Source organism: Arachis ipaensis, chromosome B09, assembly GCF_000816755.2.
Source record: "Arachis ipaensis cultivar K30076 chromosome B09, Araip1.1, whole genome shotgun sequence".
NCBI classification, from domain to species: Eukaryota; Viridiplantae; Streptophyta; class Magnoliopsida; order Fabales; family Fabaceae; genus Arachis; species Arachis ipaensis.
The window spans coordinates 110,970,495-110,987,751 of NC_029793.2; the positions used below are offsets into that span (position 1 = coordinate 110,970,495).

The window sequence follows — 17,257 nt, forward strand, 5'->3', positions numbered from 1 at the left end:
TCTGCTTCAAGTAGTTCTGAATCGAGTAGCACCTAAACAAATACTCGTTCACACCATTCTGAGCCAAGAATAACCACGAAGGTAGATTCCATAATTATTATAGCAATAAAGTTATCGATTAGCTCTTTAATAACTTTCTTCCTTTCTTTGATATGAAAAAGTTTGATATACTTCTTTAACAACCTCCTTCCACTTCACCAGCAAAGGTTATTCTTGATCAAGGGAGGGATCACCTTTCGAGATCATCATCTAGTGGTAATGTAATCTCTCAATATCTATCGACTAATAGGAACACACAATAATCTGACAAACGAGTAACCAAAGAAGTTGTTTCCCCTATTATAGATGTCGATCGTCCAACCATCGAAGACCACACCTCAAAGAAATCGAGCCAAGAAAAATTCCCACAAGTTCAATTTATTAATGATATATCCTCTTCTCCAAAGATCAATGTCGATCTCACTTTTAACTGATCTCCTTCAAAAGAAAATATCCCTTTTGCAAAAAATATTGAAAAAGGGGCACATCTCTTTCATGCTAATCCAGAAAGTCAAAATTTTTTCTTATTCGATCAATCAACTTGGGCAGCCTTTGAAACAAACCCCTGAAACTCAATAAATTCCTCCAACCACTATTTCTAGTCCACCAGAGACTGACTTAGCTGAGCTCCTTGCTGCCATGTCCCATATTTCTCATAACTCCGATTCCGACCATGGAAGGAATATTAGAACACGAGCTTCCAAAAGAACTTACTCCTTATGCTATCAAAAGGTTTTCTACTCTTCTTACCTTCCTGACACATACCATCGATGTGTGGATAAATTGGGATGACTTGAATGCAACTTTTTCGGATATTCTGAGTTCTACTCTCGAGTAACAAGTTCCAATCAACTTTTCAAAAGTGGTGAAGAAATTCGAAAAAATTGCCGATAACCTTTCTATCTCTCATAACAAATTGGTTGAAGTAAAGAAAGCAATGACAGACATTGAAAAAAAATCAACAAAGGTTGACACTTTTCATAAATCAGCATAAAAGACTTATAAAGAATATGAAATCAATGTTGCTCATGCTGCCAGCACTCGAGCTCGATTTGCTCAGCGCATAGAAGAACTCGAAAAAAACTTGCCCAAATATGTGAAGAAGAGGCTTTACTAGAGGGGCCTTACTTGAAAGCTCAAAAAAGGAAGACAGATCTTTTTTGAGATATTTGTGAGATGAAAAATGATTTGGCTGACCTCAGGAGAAAATATGAGAGACTGTGGCTTGAAGAACACGATGAGATCACTGTCTATAGTTCTTATGACGAAGAAAGAGTACGCCTTTGATTTGAATTGGAAGATCTATTAGAGCCTTATCTTTGAAGACTTGGGATGCCAAGTTTTTATTTTGTTGTTTTTCTTTTTGAATACTTCCGAAACTCTTCACTTGTTATTCATTGCTTTCTTATATATATTAAACATTATTCTCCCAACAACATTGATACCGCTTTAAATACTTTCCATTAACTGATTTGACCTCGATGCCGGAATCGATATTTTTAACGTGATATGTATTTCCAAAATATAAGTCAATAACCTGAAAAGGGCCTTCCTAATTTTGGGACCATTTACCATAAAATTTTGATTTTTTCTTTATTAGTAAAATAACCTTAAGGACCAATTCACCAACTTGAAAACACTTTTCTTTTACTTGTCGATTATAATTGCGGGCAACATTCTCCTTTTGATGGATAAGATTTTTGAGTGCTAAAATACGTTCACTATCCAAATCATTTAATTCATCAAACATCGCATTCCAATAATCCTCAATCGGCAACTCATTTTGTCTCATCATCCTTATAGTATTCAAATTAAAATCCAAGGGTAACATCGCATCATGGCCATACACTAATTAATAAAGCGACATGCTCGTCGAGCCTCTTGGTGAGTTTCGATAAGCCCATAGAACTTGACTCAGAGTTTCATGCCAAGAACGAGGTCTCTGACTAATTTGTTTTTTAATCAAATTTATTATAATTTTATTTGCAGCTTCAACCTGGCCATTTGCTTGCGCATAATATGGGGTTGAAGTTTACCATAGTTATACCCCCTTGATGCTACAAAATTCATAATACATTGACTAGTAAACATGGTACCTTTATCAGTACATAAAGTTTGAAAAATTCCAAATCGATGAATTATATACTCTTCCACGGCTTCAACCTACTTTGTGAAATAATCGATAGCCACCATAATTAACTTATGATTTTTGATTATGGAAGATGAATCATTCCAATTAAATCTAAAGCCTAACCTCTAAATGGCCAAGGTTTTATAATCGAATGCAATTCAGAAGCATGAATTTGTTGTATTACACCATGTTTTTGACATTCCTGACATGCTTTAGCATACTCGATGCAATCTTTGATTATTGATGGCCAATACACTTGATCACGTCGAAGCATCCATTTTATTTTTTCACCAGGCTAATGACACCACATATACCTTCATGAACCTCTCCAAAGGCAATCATTCTCTCAGATTGGCTTAAACATCTCATTAGACTCCCTTTGACACATTTTTTATATAATTTGTCCCCTAATACCATAAAATTCATCAACTTTATTTTATCCTTCCTATCAATTCTTATATTAGGATTTTTCAAGTATTTAGCTATTGGTTTTCTCCAATCATCATCATCCCAATCATCAATAGCCAACACTTCCCTCTTTCCAACGGGTACGAAGACTTGTTGGATTTCTATCAACCTTTCTAAAGTCTCAGGAAGTACTTTGTATCGCGATGCAATTTGAGCTAGTTCATTAGCCACTTCATTTTAAATTCTTGGAATATGAACCAAAGACAGCTTTCGTAAGGATGCTAATAATTCCCATGCTGTCGACAAGTATTTATGTAATTTTTCATTATGGCACTTAAATTATTTTGATGGCTGTTGTAAAACTAACTAAGAATCTCCTAGAATTAAGACTTCTAATGCCCCTTTGTTAATTAAAATCTCTAGTCCCAATATCAAAGCTTCATATTCAGCTACGTTATTAGAGCATGGATATTTTAATTCAAACAAAAATTTTGATGGTATCCCCTTTGAGGATATAATCAGAATGCCAACACCAGCAGCATTTTTATGTTTTGATCCATCAAAATACAATCTCCAAGGTTCAATTTCAATGTCGATGATGTTTACCACCTGGTCATTGAGATTATTCGGCTGCTCGACTAGAAAATCTGCTATGACATGATCTTTAGTAGCCTTAGTTGGGACATCTTGTAAATCGAATTCTGTCAATCCAAGCATCCATTTCACCAATCGTCCTCTCAACATTGGATAAGACAACATGTATTTTACCAAATCGGTATGTGCAATCACTCTTACAGTTTTTACAACCATGTAACATTTTAACTTCATACAAGCATGGTAAAGAGAGAGACATAACTTTTTAATTGGAGAATATCTTGTTTCGATATCGGACAAGACTTGACTCAAATAATAAATTACCCTTTCGCATCCTTCTTCATCAGCTTGCACTAACATCTATCCAATGGTGTTTGTCAAAGCTACAACATAGAATTTTAATCGTTCAAAAGGACGAACAGTTGCCATTACTGGGGCTTTTGAAGAAGTCCTTTATTGATTCAAATGCCCTTTGATGTTTATCTATCCACACATATTGGGACTCATCTTTGAGTTTGACTTAGGGTGAAAAAACACAAGTTCAACTAGACAAATTGAAAATAAAATGTCGTAGAAAACTTATCTTCTCGAAGAAAGACTGCACTTCTTTTTTCGACGTTGGTGGAGGCAACTCTAAAATTACTTTAGTTTTATTTTGATCGATAGCAATCCCCTTCTTTTGTACCACAAATCCTAAAAATTTTCTGCAGAAGCTCTAAATGCATACTTTAAAGAATTCATTTTTAAACATTTCTGTCTCATTGTTTTGAATGCTTGACAAAAATAATTGAGATGTTGATCCATCGAATTTGACTTTACTATTACGTCATTAATATACACCTCCATAAATTTTCCTATAAATTTATGGCTCGTTGATATGTTGCCCAGCATTTTTTAAACCAAAAGGCATCACTATCCACTCATAAGTTCTTAAAGCTCCATGGCACCAAAAAGCAGTTTTCGATACATCATGCTTGGATAAGAAGATTTGATTATAACCAGAATAACCACCCATGAAACTTAAATTTTCATTACGTGCTGCTGAATCGATTAACATGTGTACTACAAGCATAAAATATTCATCTTTGGGAGTGGCATTCTTCAAATTTCAAAAATCAATACAAACACGTAATTTCCATTCTTTTTCATTATTGGGACAATATTCGATACCTAATCAACATAACGAGTTGTTCGAATAAATTTTGCCTTAATCAATCTTTCAATCTCTTCTTTAATCTTAAGATTGATCTCAGGAGCAAATCGCCAAGGTGCCTGTTTTACTGATCAAGAGAATGGCTTTAAAGCCAATCGATGTTCTACCAAGGACCGGTCAAGCCCAGGCATCTCATCATAATCCCAAACAAAACTATCTTTATATTCGATCAAGACATTAATCAAATTTCCTCAAAATTCCTCATCAATATTTTTGCAAATATAAGTGGGTTTGACATCACCATTAAACCCCAAATTGATCTCCTCAAAAGGATTTTGAGACTCAAAGCCTCTTTCAACATGATCATCATTAATTGAGATTTTTCCAAAATTCAAAGGTTCCAAATCATAAATCCATTCGAAAGAAAGATCTATTGAATCATGTGAATAAAAATAAGTTTTATTATCAACTGAATCAGCAATCAAGTTATTTACCACACAGAGATCTTGAGATACATCGACATGAGATTGGTCAATAATATTAGACCTAGGAATGGAAATATATGTAGCATCTAAAGTAGAACTATATTCGGTTGTAGGAATCGAATCTGCACTAGGAATTGAAGATGTTGAATTGAAATCCCTATTCAATTCAACTTTATCAGAAAAATCATATCTAGAAAAAGAAATATTTCGTGCAGAATTAAAACTACTTAGATAATTCTCTAAAGAAACTAAATAGTTTGAAACATCTTGTTCTTTGGCCATGACGAGATGGTTTTGAGCTATTATACTTCAAGATCAACTACTCCCACCCTGTAGGAGTATAATTGAGCTTTGGCTGAGGAAGCTTAAAGTTCATCTATTGATAAGAAACAACCTTTGCAGTTGTAGTAGTTGAGCACCCTGTCGACATTGAGGGGTACTAGTTTGTAATTAAATACCTTAAAATCGACATGCATTTGCTTCATATAAAGACTCGAATATGCTTTTATCACTTCAGAATTTCCTTCATCAGTCCAAAGAAGAATACTCTAGTGCACGGTCGAAGGTACAATCCCAACACCATGAATCCAATCTCGACCAAGCAAGAGATTATAACTAGCCTTAGAGGATACCACCACAAAAATAGTGTTACGAGATGATGACCCTACTTGCACTTGAAGAGTTACTAAACCCTTTGCAGGGGTTGACACTCCGCTGTAATCAGTTACTAAAATATTGGTAGGAATCAAATCATCGAAATATTTTTCCACCTTGATCAACATCCGTTCTGACAAAAAACTAATTGCTGCTCCACCATCGACCAAAACCTTGTTAATACAAATACCACTTATGTGGGCAGTAATGTGCAAAGGTCGAAGGTGCGACTTTTTCTTTTCAGTTGGTTTTTTGAAACAACCCAACTCTTCATTTTCACAGATGAAAGTAAAAGCTTCCTTACTTTCCACATCATAATCTTCATCCAGGTTCCCTTCATATTCTCCCAGATATTTTGTAGGGATAATGGAGATGGTACACACCATTCCTCATCTCCCTCATTGAAATACTCCTCGTCAAGATCAGCATCCTTGTCATTAGTTTTAATCGGGGTAACTTCGATAGACTTCCCTTTCTCGTTTTTAGATAAAGTAATCCCTTTAGGATTAGTTTCTCCATCAACAGGAAAAATTATTCATGAATGAACGGAAGGAGTTGCCCCCTTGTCTGTCAAGGTCGATGGCCTTTCTGGCACAATTGGACATGCAATTCGATGGCCTCTCTGGCGCAATTGGACGTGAAATTCTTTCACCTTGATTACCTCTCGCCCTTCCTCGGGAGTATGGATACCAACCTTGATTAGAACCCATATAACCCCTTTGGAATTGGCGTTGTCGATATTGGAACGTCTCACGATCTCAAAACTCTTAAAAATTCTTAATCCATTGGACTCCCAAAGCTTGTGAATGATTAAGTGGAGGAACTAAATTTTCTCGAGAACTTTGAGAACTCTGACCAACTTGTCATCGAGGGGGATGACTCTGAGGAATCTGTTCTTCATTATGAGCTAGCTTCTTTTTCATTCTTTCTTTTTCAAATATTGCTGCAGCCTTAGCATCAAATACAACATTACACTAAGGGCATCGGGACACATCCTGATCCTTTAATTTCGGCTACATTAGAAACTCTAACAGTCCCTCACTAACACCAGGATACACTAATCAAACATTAGCTTCAAAATCTACTAAAGCAGTGTCAAATTCATAAGTGAAGCCAGCCATGTTGATCCCTAAGAAAATAGGCTCAACAAAATTTGCTCCAGCATCGAAAGGATCAGTATCAAGTTTCATATTTTTTTTGCCATCATCGAACTTCAATATTCTCTCCATAATTGCTTCTTAGATCAAGTCCCTGAAACTGATACAATTATTAGTCAAATGGCTAGTTGATTGATGAAACTTATAATAAGGTTTCCCTTTTAAATCTTTTATCGAAAGCAACATCTTGCCTTTTGGCAAAACCAATATCGAAACACATCAAATAATTGCCTTCTAAATCCTCTGGATTTACTTCAACATTTTGTCAATCACCCTCGTCATAATCAACAATTCGAGCAATCCGCTCGACTTGTCTAGCGAGATGTTCAAACTTTGTCTCATGATCAGCCATCATAGGGTGCAAAATAGTAGTCATTTGCTGAGTCAATAAATTAACTAAATCGTAATGACTTTCATTGACATGTTATTGAAACACTACCATCGAACCAGGGCCATTTGATGTTGAACCCGTTTGATAATCACGGGTAAACTCAGGATGCTATAAAGGCAGTTGATTGTTAACCGCTCCTGATGCATTTTCAAATCGAATTGGAGGCCCATAACCACTCATAGGTGGAGTGTAACCTAGAGGAAGGCCAAAAGGAGGCCAACCTGCAGTTACTGGCAGTTGTGTTTGTGTTGGAGCAATTCGTGGGCATAGGTTACGCCCATAATTCCCAACAGGGGGTTGTTAACTATCGCATTTTCTCCCAATGTACTACCTTCCATGTGCGACATTAACTCTGCAGAAGTTTGTGCAACTATAGAAGCATTATCATTATTCACTGATCCACCATTGGTATTAGAAATTTCGTCCGCCATGTGTATAATTCTTCCACTTCTAAGCTGCATAAACTAAACCATTACAAAGAACTTTTGACACACTTTTTTTTCAAAACAGTCCCACTGAACGTGCCAATTTATTTTGCAAATTTTTAATAAATCTGGATTGGTTCGATATCTAATAATCTGGGAGTAAAACCTACTTCTCTCATCAGTACTAATTTTCGAAAGTGTACCAAAGATTCTATTACATGATCAAAATGACGAAGGGAAAATTTGAAATATTAAAGAAAATTACTTGAAAAAGAACAAAACGAAATTGCTAAAATGAAGGAAATAACTTCGAATTTAAAAGAAAGCAATAAAATGCCTTCGATAAAGTCAAAGGGCTTTGAATTCAAATACAAACACTAAAATCTTAAAGAAAAGCAACAAATTTGCAAAAAAATGGAAAAGTTACAGAAAGCTTAAAAAAAATTTAAAGACATGAAAGGAATCCAACAGAAAAGAAAGCTCTTTGAAGACTCAGAAATTCGCCGGAGACATGAGTGTGTGAAAATATTTTTTGAAACTGAATTCCAACCTCTTTTCCTTCCATTCTTCAACTATTTATAAGACTCTTCAACCAATCAAGATCCAACATATTTTTCATGTGCGTGAATTCTTGAGTAACTGTTCTAGCGCCTTGAATGATGTTATAACTGCCATTGTTTGTCTTTTTTTGTCAATTTCTTCATCATTTCGATTATCTCACTTTTCTTTGATGAGCCCTGTCGATCGAACTTGTCTTTCTTGTCGATATGTCCTTTCCGATAAGTTTCATTGCCTTTAAAAATACCAAACGAGTTCCTCCTTTAGATATTCTAAATTTGTTTTATTTTGACTAACACCAATATATTGGGTTTAGGCCTTAACACCACTTACAATTACTATTCCCAACTCCACAAGCCAAAAGATCCGCCTTGCATGAAGTTCTGATTGCATAACATTCCTTCTAGTGGGCTGATCATCTATAGGTGCCCCGATCCGACATGCCTCGGAAGATGGATATCAAATCTGTGACCTTCAAGTGCTGCCAATGGAAATATACATTTTGATGATGATGATAATGATTTTTCATTTGAAAATGGTAAAGGACCAATAATACCCCATCCGCCTTCAAGCCGTATGGTCCTCTGATCGAGTTTACTCGTTGATCGCGTCTTCAACCATAACTTCATTAAGTTTAAAATTCAGCTGGCTTTGCTTTCATTTAGCATTGAATAAAATATATTATATATCTATCATCATCAATTATGCATGCTTTTGAGATTTATAGTTTATGTAAGTCTGTGTTAGCTAGTGACACGCTATGCCTTGTGCCTTGTTGCGTACCACACTATTTGTATTCTCTTGTCTCTGTAATTTGGATTCATTCAAATAAAATAAAGCCATTGGGCTTGTGCACAGTTAGGATTTTTTTCATATATAAAATAAAATAATTAATTATTTTTCCAGAAAATATTTTCCAGTTTTATTTTCAAGGATACGATTTTTTTTTTTGGAATAAGAGAAAGTTTGCCGCACCCCCCGGCAAACTCTATAATTTATATAGAGTTTTCCGTACCTCCCGACGAACTCTATAATTTATATAGAGTTCGCCGCACCCCTCGGCGAACTCTATGATGAGTTCGGAAATAAAAGCAGGCCTATTGGAGAGAAAGATCAAGTAGCCACAATTTCTTTGTTTACCTTCTTTCTCACTATTAACATTGTCGCTACGATGTCAGAAAATATATTGTTATCCATTCATTACGATGGTGAAATAGTGTATGATGAAGAAGGTTCAATTGTCTTTAGATCGGGTCAACCGATAATTACCTATATGACACTGGAAGTCAACAGTTTAACAGGTTTGAAGGATGTGATATTGCATTTCATCGGACAACAAGAATCTAAAAGGGTGAAAAAAATTTACTACAGATATCCGACCGAGTTAGATGGCAATTTGTTTTATAAAAGGTATATATTACTGTTGTGTTGTCTTTGTCTCTGTTACTAGTATATTTATCAGACCATCATTGTGAGCGATGTTTCTATTGTTTTCAATTAGGTACCAGTTGTGCAACGACGAGGACGTATGGCTTATAAGGTCGTGGCACAATCGATGGACCAATTTTTATCTGTTGGAATTATACGTGTTTCTTGTTAACTTTGGTGGCCGAGGATCATCTGCAGATACTGTTGATGATAGTCCGACGAGTGGAGTTGTTAGACGAACTATCAGAAGGAAGATGGTAGATCTAAATATGCCACCTGAGGATAGTCAGGAGGGGTCTAATGTTGAAGTTCGTAACGTTGACTTAATGGATGACGGTCATGAAAGTCATGACGGTTCTCTTATCAGAGATCTGATGATGGAGGTGTATGAAGTCAACCTCGATGATGGAGATGATGCTGACGAAGAACCACCCGAAATCCCTGATGATGGTGACGAGGAAGAGGAGATGAACTACTACGGTGACACACAGATTGCTCTGACACAGCCTGCTATTTCTCGATCATATGACCGGCTGGATCATTTCACGAGGTTGAATCTCGATGCAATGACTTCGGATTGGTCATTTACCCAAGGAGGTTCTGAAGAAGATCCAAGCAACGAGTTTGAGGTTGGACAATAATTTGGGAACAAGGAAGAAGTCATGTTGGCAGTTAAGCAGTACAGCATCAGGAGGGCTGCGGAGTACAAAATAGTAGAGAGTGACCATTAGAGGTACAATGCACGATGTATCCAGTTCGGACCTGGTTGTAATTGGAGCATACTCATATCATATCACCGAAAGCAAGAAAGGTGGGAGGTTAGGAGATACATTGGTCATCATACTTGCATGCAAACTTCGATGGGGAAAGATCATCATAGGTTGGATTCGAAAGTGACTATACAACACATTTTCACGATGGTCAAGGCCGATTCAACAATCAGCATCAGGGTTCTACAAGGAGGTGTGGAGAATTACTTTGGTACTGAACCCACCTATAAAGTTCGCCGGGGGTGCGGTGAACTTCCTCTAACAGTTAAAGTCTTTACTAGCTAGGTCATTCTTTTCTTTTTACAGAAAAAACATTTTCATTTATAAAAATAGACAAACATACTTATAGATAGTATAGAAAAGTAGCAATCCCATATCCACGCACCCACGAACCTAAACGGTGTCACTTCCTCCCTCATACACCCACTAAAATGCGGAACTAACAATGTTCCTCCCTTCCTAGTTATGTCCTTTCTTTAGCTTGGAGTTTACTTGAATTTCTTTTTTAGTTTAATTTTAAAGTTTGAACAACGTAAAGAATTTTGTACGATCATCTAACCATGCACACCAAAAATCAGTACTATATATTTTTATATAAGTATATATATTTTTTAATATGTATTTTTTATTTTAATATATATTTATATGAATGACTGATTACTCATTTAAATGATCTTATAAATAATGTATGAAACTCTTTAACACGTATAAAAGTTAAATTGTCAACTGAAATTTAAAATTCTCTTTTTAGAATTGCAACCCTCGTATTTGGTGCAATATTTTAACTAGAATTCTTGTTGATTTTATAATTTTTCACATTTTTGTGTAGTTACAAACTTGTAATTTTAGAGTTATATTTTGAAAAAGTAGTTCTCTTATGTGGCAATGTTTGGTTTTTTTCCTTGCAGAGATTGAAGCAATTGTTTAGGTATTATTATTTTCATTTCTCCATCGGATTATTTCTCATCACGCTCTTTTACAAAGGTATACCCTTTTTTACTCTTACATACAATTCTCTCTTATTTTTAAAATAATATTTAAAAAAATTAATTAAAATAATTTAAAATTATTTTATTTAATATTTATTAATTATTATTAAATTAATTATATAATTTTAAATATAACAAATATATAATTTTAAATATTCTATATATTATAAATATCATATTAATGATTTTAGTTATCATCAACCTAGCATTATCGTAGTTTTATTTATTCTGTTAAGAGAATAATTAGAATCAAATTAGATCCATTAGTATTATTTGTATTTATATAGCGTATTTGTATATTAATTGTAGAATTCTATGTTTTTATTACTTTAATTCTTCTAGCAGCTATATATACCCCTTGTACATTGTACTTTTCCTCAGACTGAATAATACACAAAACACTTTTTTTTAGATTGTTCTCTTATTTCTAACATGGTATCAAGAGCTTAGCTTATTTTTTTCCAGTAACAATTGGTTTCTAGCTCTTTTATTTTGTCACCTCTGGCAGTATTTTGTCCTCACTTTTCGACTCCTTTCCGATGCATTGGTTCCTCACCGCTGCCACCATCACCTTCTTCTCGTCATAACGTTTCCAACGCCTCCAGAATCACCGCTAGACGCGCTACTTGAAGTTTCCTGTCCGCTTGAAGAAGTTCTCCGATCCTTCCAGACGCCTCCGATCGGCGTCCCAGATCAACGGCTCCGTGTCACGCTACGTGTCAGCAGAGCTCCACGGACCCGTGCTCGACCCACGCGCCTGACCGATCTGCTTCGTAACCCGGACCCTCCTTAAGATTTTTTGGTGAGCTCTTTTCGATTTTGCCATTCGTTTTCTCATTTTCTCCCCTAAATTTGCAATTTCTTCTCTTTTTTGCCTTTGTTTCTGTTATTATGGAGAAACCAGATGTTTTTCAACCTATTCCTGTTGTCCTTAATGGCTCCAACTATGCTCATTGGGTTGAAGCTATGCGAGGATTTCATAAAGGGCGAAAATTATGATGATATGTAACTAGTGATATTGTTTATCCTGCTAAGCCAACTGTGATTGACAAATCCAAAGATGGGACTTCCAAATCCAAGGAGGTTGCTGAGGAGGACTTTGCAGAGAAATTGGAATATTGGAATTGTAAAAATTACTAGATTATCACTTAGTTCTGCAACACTTCTACTCCTGGCATTCATTTACAGTTTGGGCGTTTTGAAACTGCTAAAGAGGTATGGGATCATTTGGCAAAGCTTTACACTATTTCTGATCTCTCTCATCAGTACCAACTACTAAAGGAGCTTCATAGCCTTAAGAAAGAACGTGACCAAACAGTTTTTGATTTTCTTGCTCAAATAAAAATTATTTGGGATCAATTGACCTCTTGTGAGCCTGTTCTTAAAGATCCGACCGATGCTAAGGCATATGAGGATTATTAGAACCAAACACGTCTCATCCAATTTCTTATGTCACTTACTGATGACTATGAGTTGGTCAGGGCTTCTCTTCTTCATCATAATTCCTTGCCTAGTCTTGAAGATGCTCTTTCTCGTCTTAAGTCTAAAGAAAAGTGCTTGAGATTGACTCGTTCTAAGAGTGAAACTGTCTTTGCTGCCACCGACAAAAAGGGCAAAATCTGTCGAAACTGTAACCGTCATGGGCATTCCTTCTTCGACTGTTCCTCTATTGAATGTCATAAGTGCAAACAAAATGGTCACATTGGCCCCAACTGTCCGAAACTATTCTGCCATTATTGTAAGCTCTCGGATCACTTGATTACTGCCTATCCTACTAGACCACCACGTTCAGATCAGAACAAGTATCAAACTCGTCCCAACAACTCTCCACATGTGCCTGCTTCTACTGCTGCTGGTGCTACTGAGTCCACCCCTTTTACCTCTCTGAACACACCTTCTGTCTCTCCATCAGACATTAAATCTCTTCTTAAGCAACTTCTCTCTTTTTCTGGTAAATACCCCTGGTACTCTTTCCACCCTTCTAGGTAATAAATGATATTTTGATTCTGGTTATTTTAATCATATGTCTCCTTTATGTCATCTTTTCTCGCCATTGTCTACCACTACAAATGCACCATCTATCGACACTGCTAATGGTTCCCTCCTGCATGCAACATATCAAGGATTTATTTCACAGTCCAATATTCATCTTCCTGATAAGTATTTTATTCCAAAATTGAATTTTAATTTTATCTCTGTCGGTCAACTTGTTAAACTCGATTTTGATGTCACTTTCTCTATTTCTGGTTGTCGTGTGCAGGATCGTCGGAAGAGAAAGATCATCAGGACTGGTTGTAAGGTCAGACATTTGTTTGAGCTCGAAAATCTTCATGTTCCCTTTACATAAAATCTCTGTGCTATTTCCTCTCCACCTACTCTTCACATGTGGCACCGTCGTCTTGCCCACGGCTTCTTAGGAATATTGCGTCCTCTTATGTCTACGGGTGTTTTAGGTCAAGTTTAAAATGAGTCGTTTGATTGCATTTCTTGTCAAATTGTAAAACAACCTACCTTATCCTTTTATAATAATTTCTCTATTGCTTGCTCTCCTTTTGATCTTATTCATTCTGATGTTTGGGGTCCCGCTCCCACCGTTTCTATGGGAGGGGCTCGATACTTTATAGTCATTATTGATGATTATTCACGGTTTACTTGGATTTATTTGATGACTGATCATCATGAGCTGTCTCAGATTTATATTAACTTTGCCACTATGATTCAGACTCAGTTTTCAAAGGTCATTAAAATCTTCAGACGGAATAATGCTATGGAGTATCGTGACTCCAAACATTTAAATTTTCTCGCTGAACAGGGTCCTTTGTCTGAGTTTTCTTGTCCTGAAACTTCTCAACAAAATGGCAGAGTTGAGCGTAAACAACGTCATATTCTTGACTCTGTTCGTGCGATACTTATTTCCTCTTCCTGTCCTGAGCGTGCTTGGGGTGAATTTGTTCTCACTGATGTTCATGTTATCAATAGACTCCCTTCTTCTATTCTTGGTAACAATACTCACTTTGAGCGTCTTTATCAAACTTCTCCTGATTACACTTCTCTCCGTATTTTTTGTTATGTCTGTTTTGTCCTTCTTCAGCCTCATGAACACAATAAGCTGGAACCTCGGGCTCGCATATGTTGTTTTCTTGGTTATGGTTCTAAACATAAGGGTTATTGTTTTTGGGATCCTATCTCTCGACGCATTCGTATATCTCGTCATGTTGTCTTTTGGGAGCATTACATGTTCTCTAGTTTTTCCTCTTTTGAGTCCATTCCTTCTACTCTGTCACCGTTTTTTACTAAACCCCAATGTTGATCTCTTTTCTAGTGATGATACTACAGGGTCTACCTCCAGTGCAACCCTCGAGGCCCCTTCTCTTCCATCTTCTCCATCTCTCGATGATTCCAGACTGGACGATGCTTCTGTTCCTGCTGTCATGCCTCCTTCCTTCACTTGTTCTTCTAGGGTAAGAAATCCACCTCCTCATCTTTTTTATTATCACTGTTTTTCTACTATTCTTCATCATCATGAACCTCGGTCATTCCAAGAAGCCTCTACCAATCCAAATTGGCAGCAAGCATTGTAGGAAGAAATTAAAGCACTTGAAAAAGCACACATTTCGGATTTGGTTGATCCTCCTTCTGATCAAGAAGTTGTGGGTAGTAGATGGGTATACAAGATCAAGACTCGCTCTGATGGTTCTATTGATTGTTATAAGGCATGATTGGTTACTCAAAGTTGTACACAAGAGTATGGTATTGATTATGAAGAGACTTTTGCTCTTGTTGCTCATCTCACGTCTGTTCGAGCTCTCCTTGCCATTGCTACGATTAAAAAATGGTCTCTGAGTTAGATAGATGTGAAGAATGCATTTCTTAACGGGAATTTGAAAAAGAAAGTCTATATGAAACCACCTCCGGGATATCCTTGTCCTTCTAGTAAGGTCTGTTTCCTTCGCAAGGAACTTTATGGATCGAAGCAAGCTCCTCGTGAATGGTTTGATAAGTTCAGTACTACCATACGTAATCTTGGTTTCACTTGCAACCCTCATGAGAATACTCTCTTCATTTGTAAAAGCGAACATGGAGTTGTTCTTCTACTTTTGTATGTTGATGATATGATCATTACTGGAGATGATGTTGATGGTATCTCTGATCTCAAGGCGTCCCTTTACTTTACTTTTGAGATGAAAGATCTTGGTTCTCTCAGCTATTTTCTTGGTCTAGAAGTCATATCCATCGATGATCTATCTCTCTCAAGCTAAATATGCTTCAGATCTTCTTGCTCAAGCCAGACTTACAGATAGTGGCACTGAGTCTACTCCTCTTGAGCCTAATGTTCGATTTACTCCTATGGATGGCACTGTTTTGGATAATCCTACTCTTTATCAACAATTAGTTGGAGGACTCGTCTACTTAACTATCACCCGACCAGACATCGCTTATCCGATTCATGTTCTTATCTAGTTATTGTCAGCTCCTCGTACTACTCACTATGCGGCAGTTCTTTGAATTTGCTATATCAAAGGCACCCTATTCCATGGCCTTTATTTTTCTCCCTATTCATCTTTATCCCTTCAGGCGTACTCAGATGTTGATTGGGCTGGTGATCCCACTAATCGTCATTTCACTACTGGTTATTATTTGTTTCTTGGAGACTCTCTCATTTTCTGGCGAGCTAAGAAGCAAACATTCACTACTCGATCAAGCACAGAAGCTGAATACTGTGCTCCCGTTGACACCACTACTGAAATTATCTCAATTTGTTGGCTTCTTGAAGACTTGGGTGCTCCTCAGTCATCCCCAACTAATATTTTTTGTGACAACCGCAATGCTATTCAGATTGCCCATAATGATGTGTTTCATGAACACACTAAACACATTGAGATCGATTGTCACTTTGTTCGGCAACATATTCTTATTGATGCTGTTTGTCTCATCGTTGTTGGAATACTGGATCATACTACTGATATCTTCATGAAGGCTCATCATTCGACTCATTTTTGGACTCTGTTATCCAAACTTAAAATAGTATCCTTAACTCCCACTTGAGTTTGAGGGGGGATGTTAAGAGAATAATTAGAATCAAATTGGATCAATTAGTATCATTTGTATTTATATAATGTATCTGTACATTAATTATAGGATTTTATGCTTTTATTATTTTGATTCTTCTAGCAGTTATATATACCTAAAATCGAATAATACACAAAATACTTTCTTTAGATTACTCTCTTATTTCTAACATATTCGAAATTCCGCACGGGACGACGGACCAATTAGTTATCTTAGCTTCTGTTGCCTAAGTGCATTGGTAACATTAGAAGAACTCAACGAGTTAGTGATAATAATTTTGGCTAAAAATTGAATGTAAGATATTAGAGTTTTGTACCTACTATGGTGAGTAGATAATCACTTCATTCAAATGATTCAAGGCCTGATGCATATATGTAATGCTCAATAATGTAAATACTTTTTCAAAAAAAAAATATCATATGTATCTTAAAAGGTTAAATACGATTTTGGTTCTTAAGGTATAGGCCTAAATTTTTTTTTAAATTTTTTTTATACAAAATCATTTCTAAGATTTAAAACCAAGTTTTAAAATTGTCATTTTTATATAAATCTTAAAATTTTGGACCGAATTATCCATAACAAAAAAATTATAAAATAAAATAAAATAAAAGAGAGTGTTTCTACTCCTGCAAAAGAGGAATGGAAGAAGAAGAAGGAGAAGAAGAAAAGAAGAAGAAACCGTACACGATCCACCTTTGCTTCCGCTTCCGCTTCCGCCGCCAAAAATTTAGAACCAAGTTAAACTTTAGGGACGATTTTAAAACAAAGTTAAATCTTAAGAAAAATTTTGTATGCAAAAAAAGGTTAAGGATGAAAAAATTTTCGCCCTATACAAAAACTGAAATCATACTTAACCCATCTTAAAATCAATTACTAAAATTAATTATTAAGTATTTATTTATAAATTTATATATTATTATTTAATTTATTTTAATATAATTTTTTAATATATATTTTATATTAATGATTAATTTTACTAATTAATTTTTAGTGTATATTTCATAT

At 35.8% G+C, this 17,257-nt stretch overlaps 1 protein-coding gene across 2 annotated transcripts in view; it reads left to right on the forward strand.

The window, feature by feature from the left end:
• Positions 1–17,257, forward strand: part of LOC107615796 (protein SIEVE ELEMENT OCCLUSION B-like) — a 28,755-nt gene that overhangs the window by 10,865 nt on the left and 633 nt on the right. For both annotated transcript variants that reach the window (XM_021112148.1, XM_016317826.2), the window contains one exon: positions 11,102–11,177. In XM_021112148.1, coding sequence (XP_020967807.1) covers positions 11,102–11,177 — 76 coding nt within the window. The remainder of the gene's footprint in view (positions 1–11,101; positions 11,178–17,257) is intronic.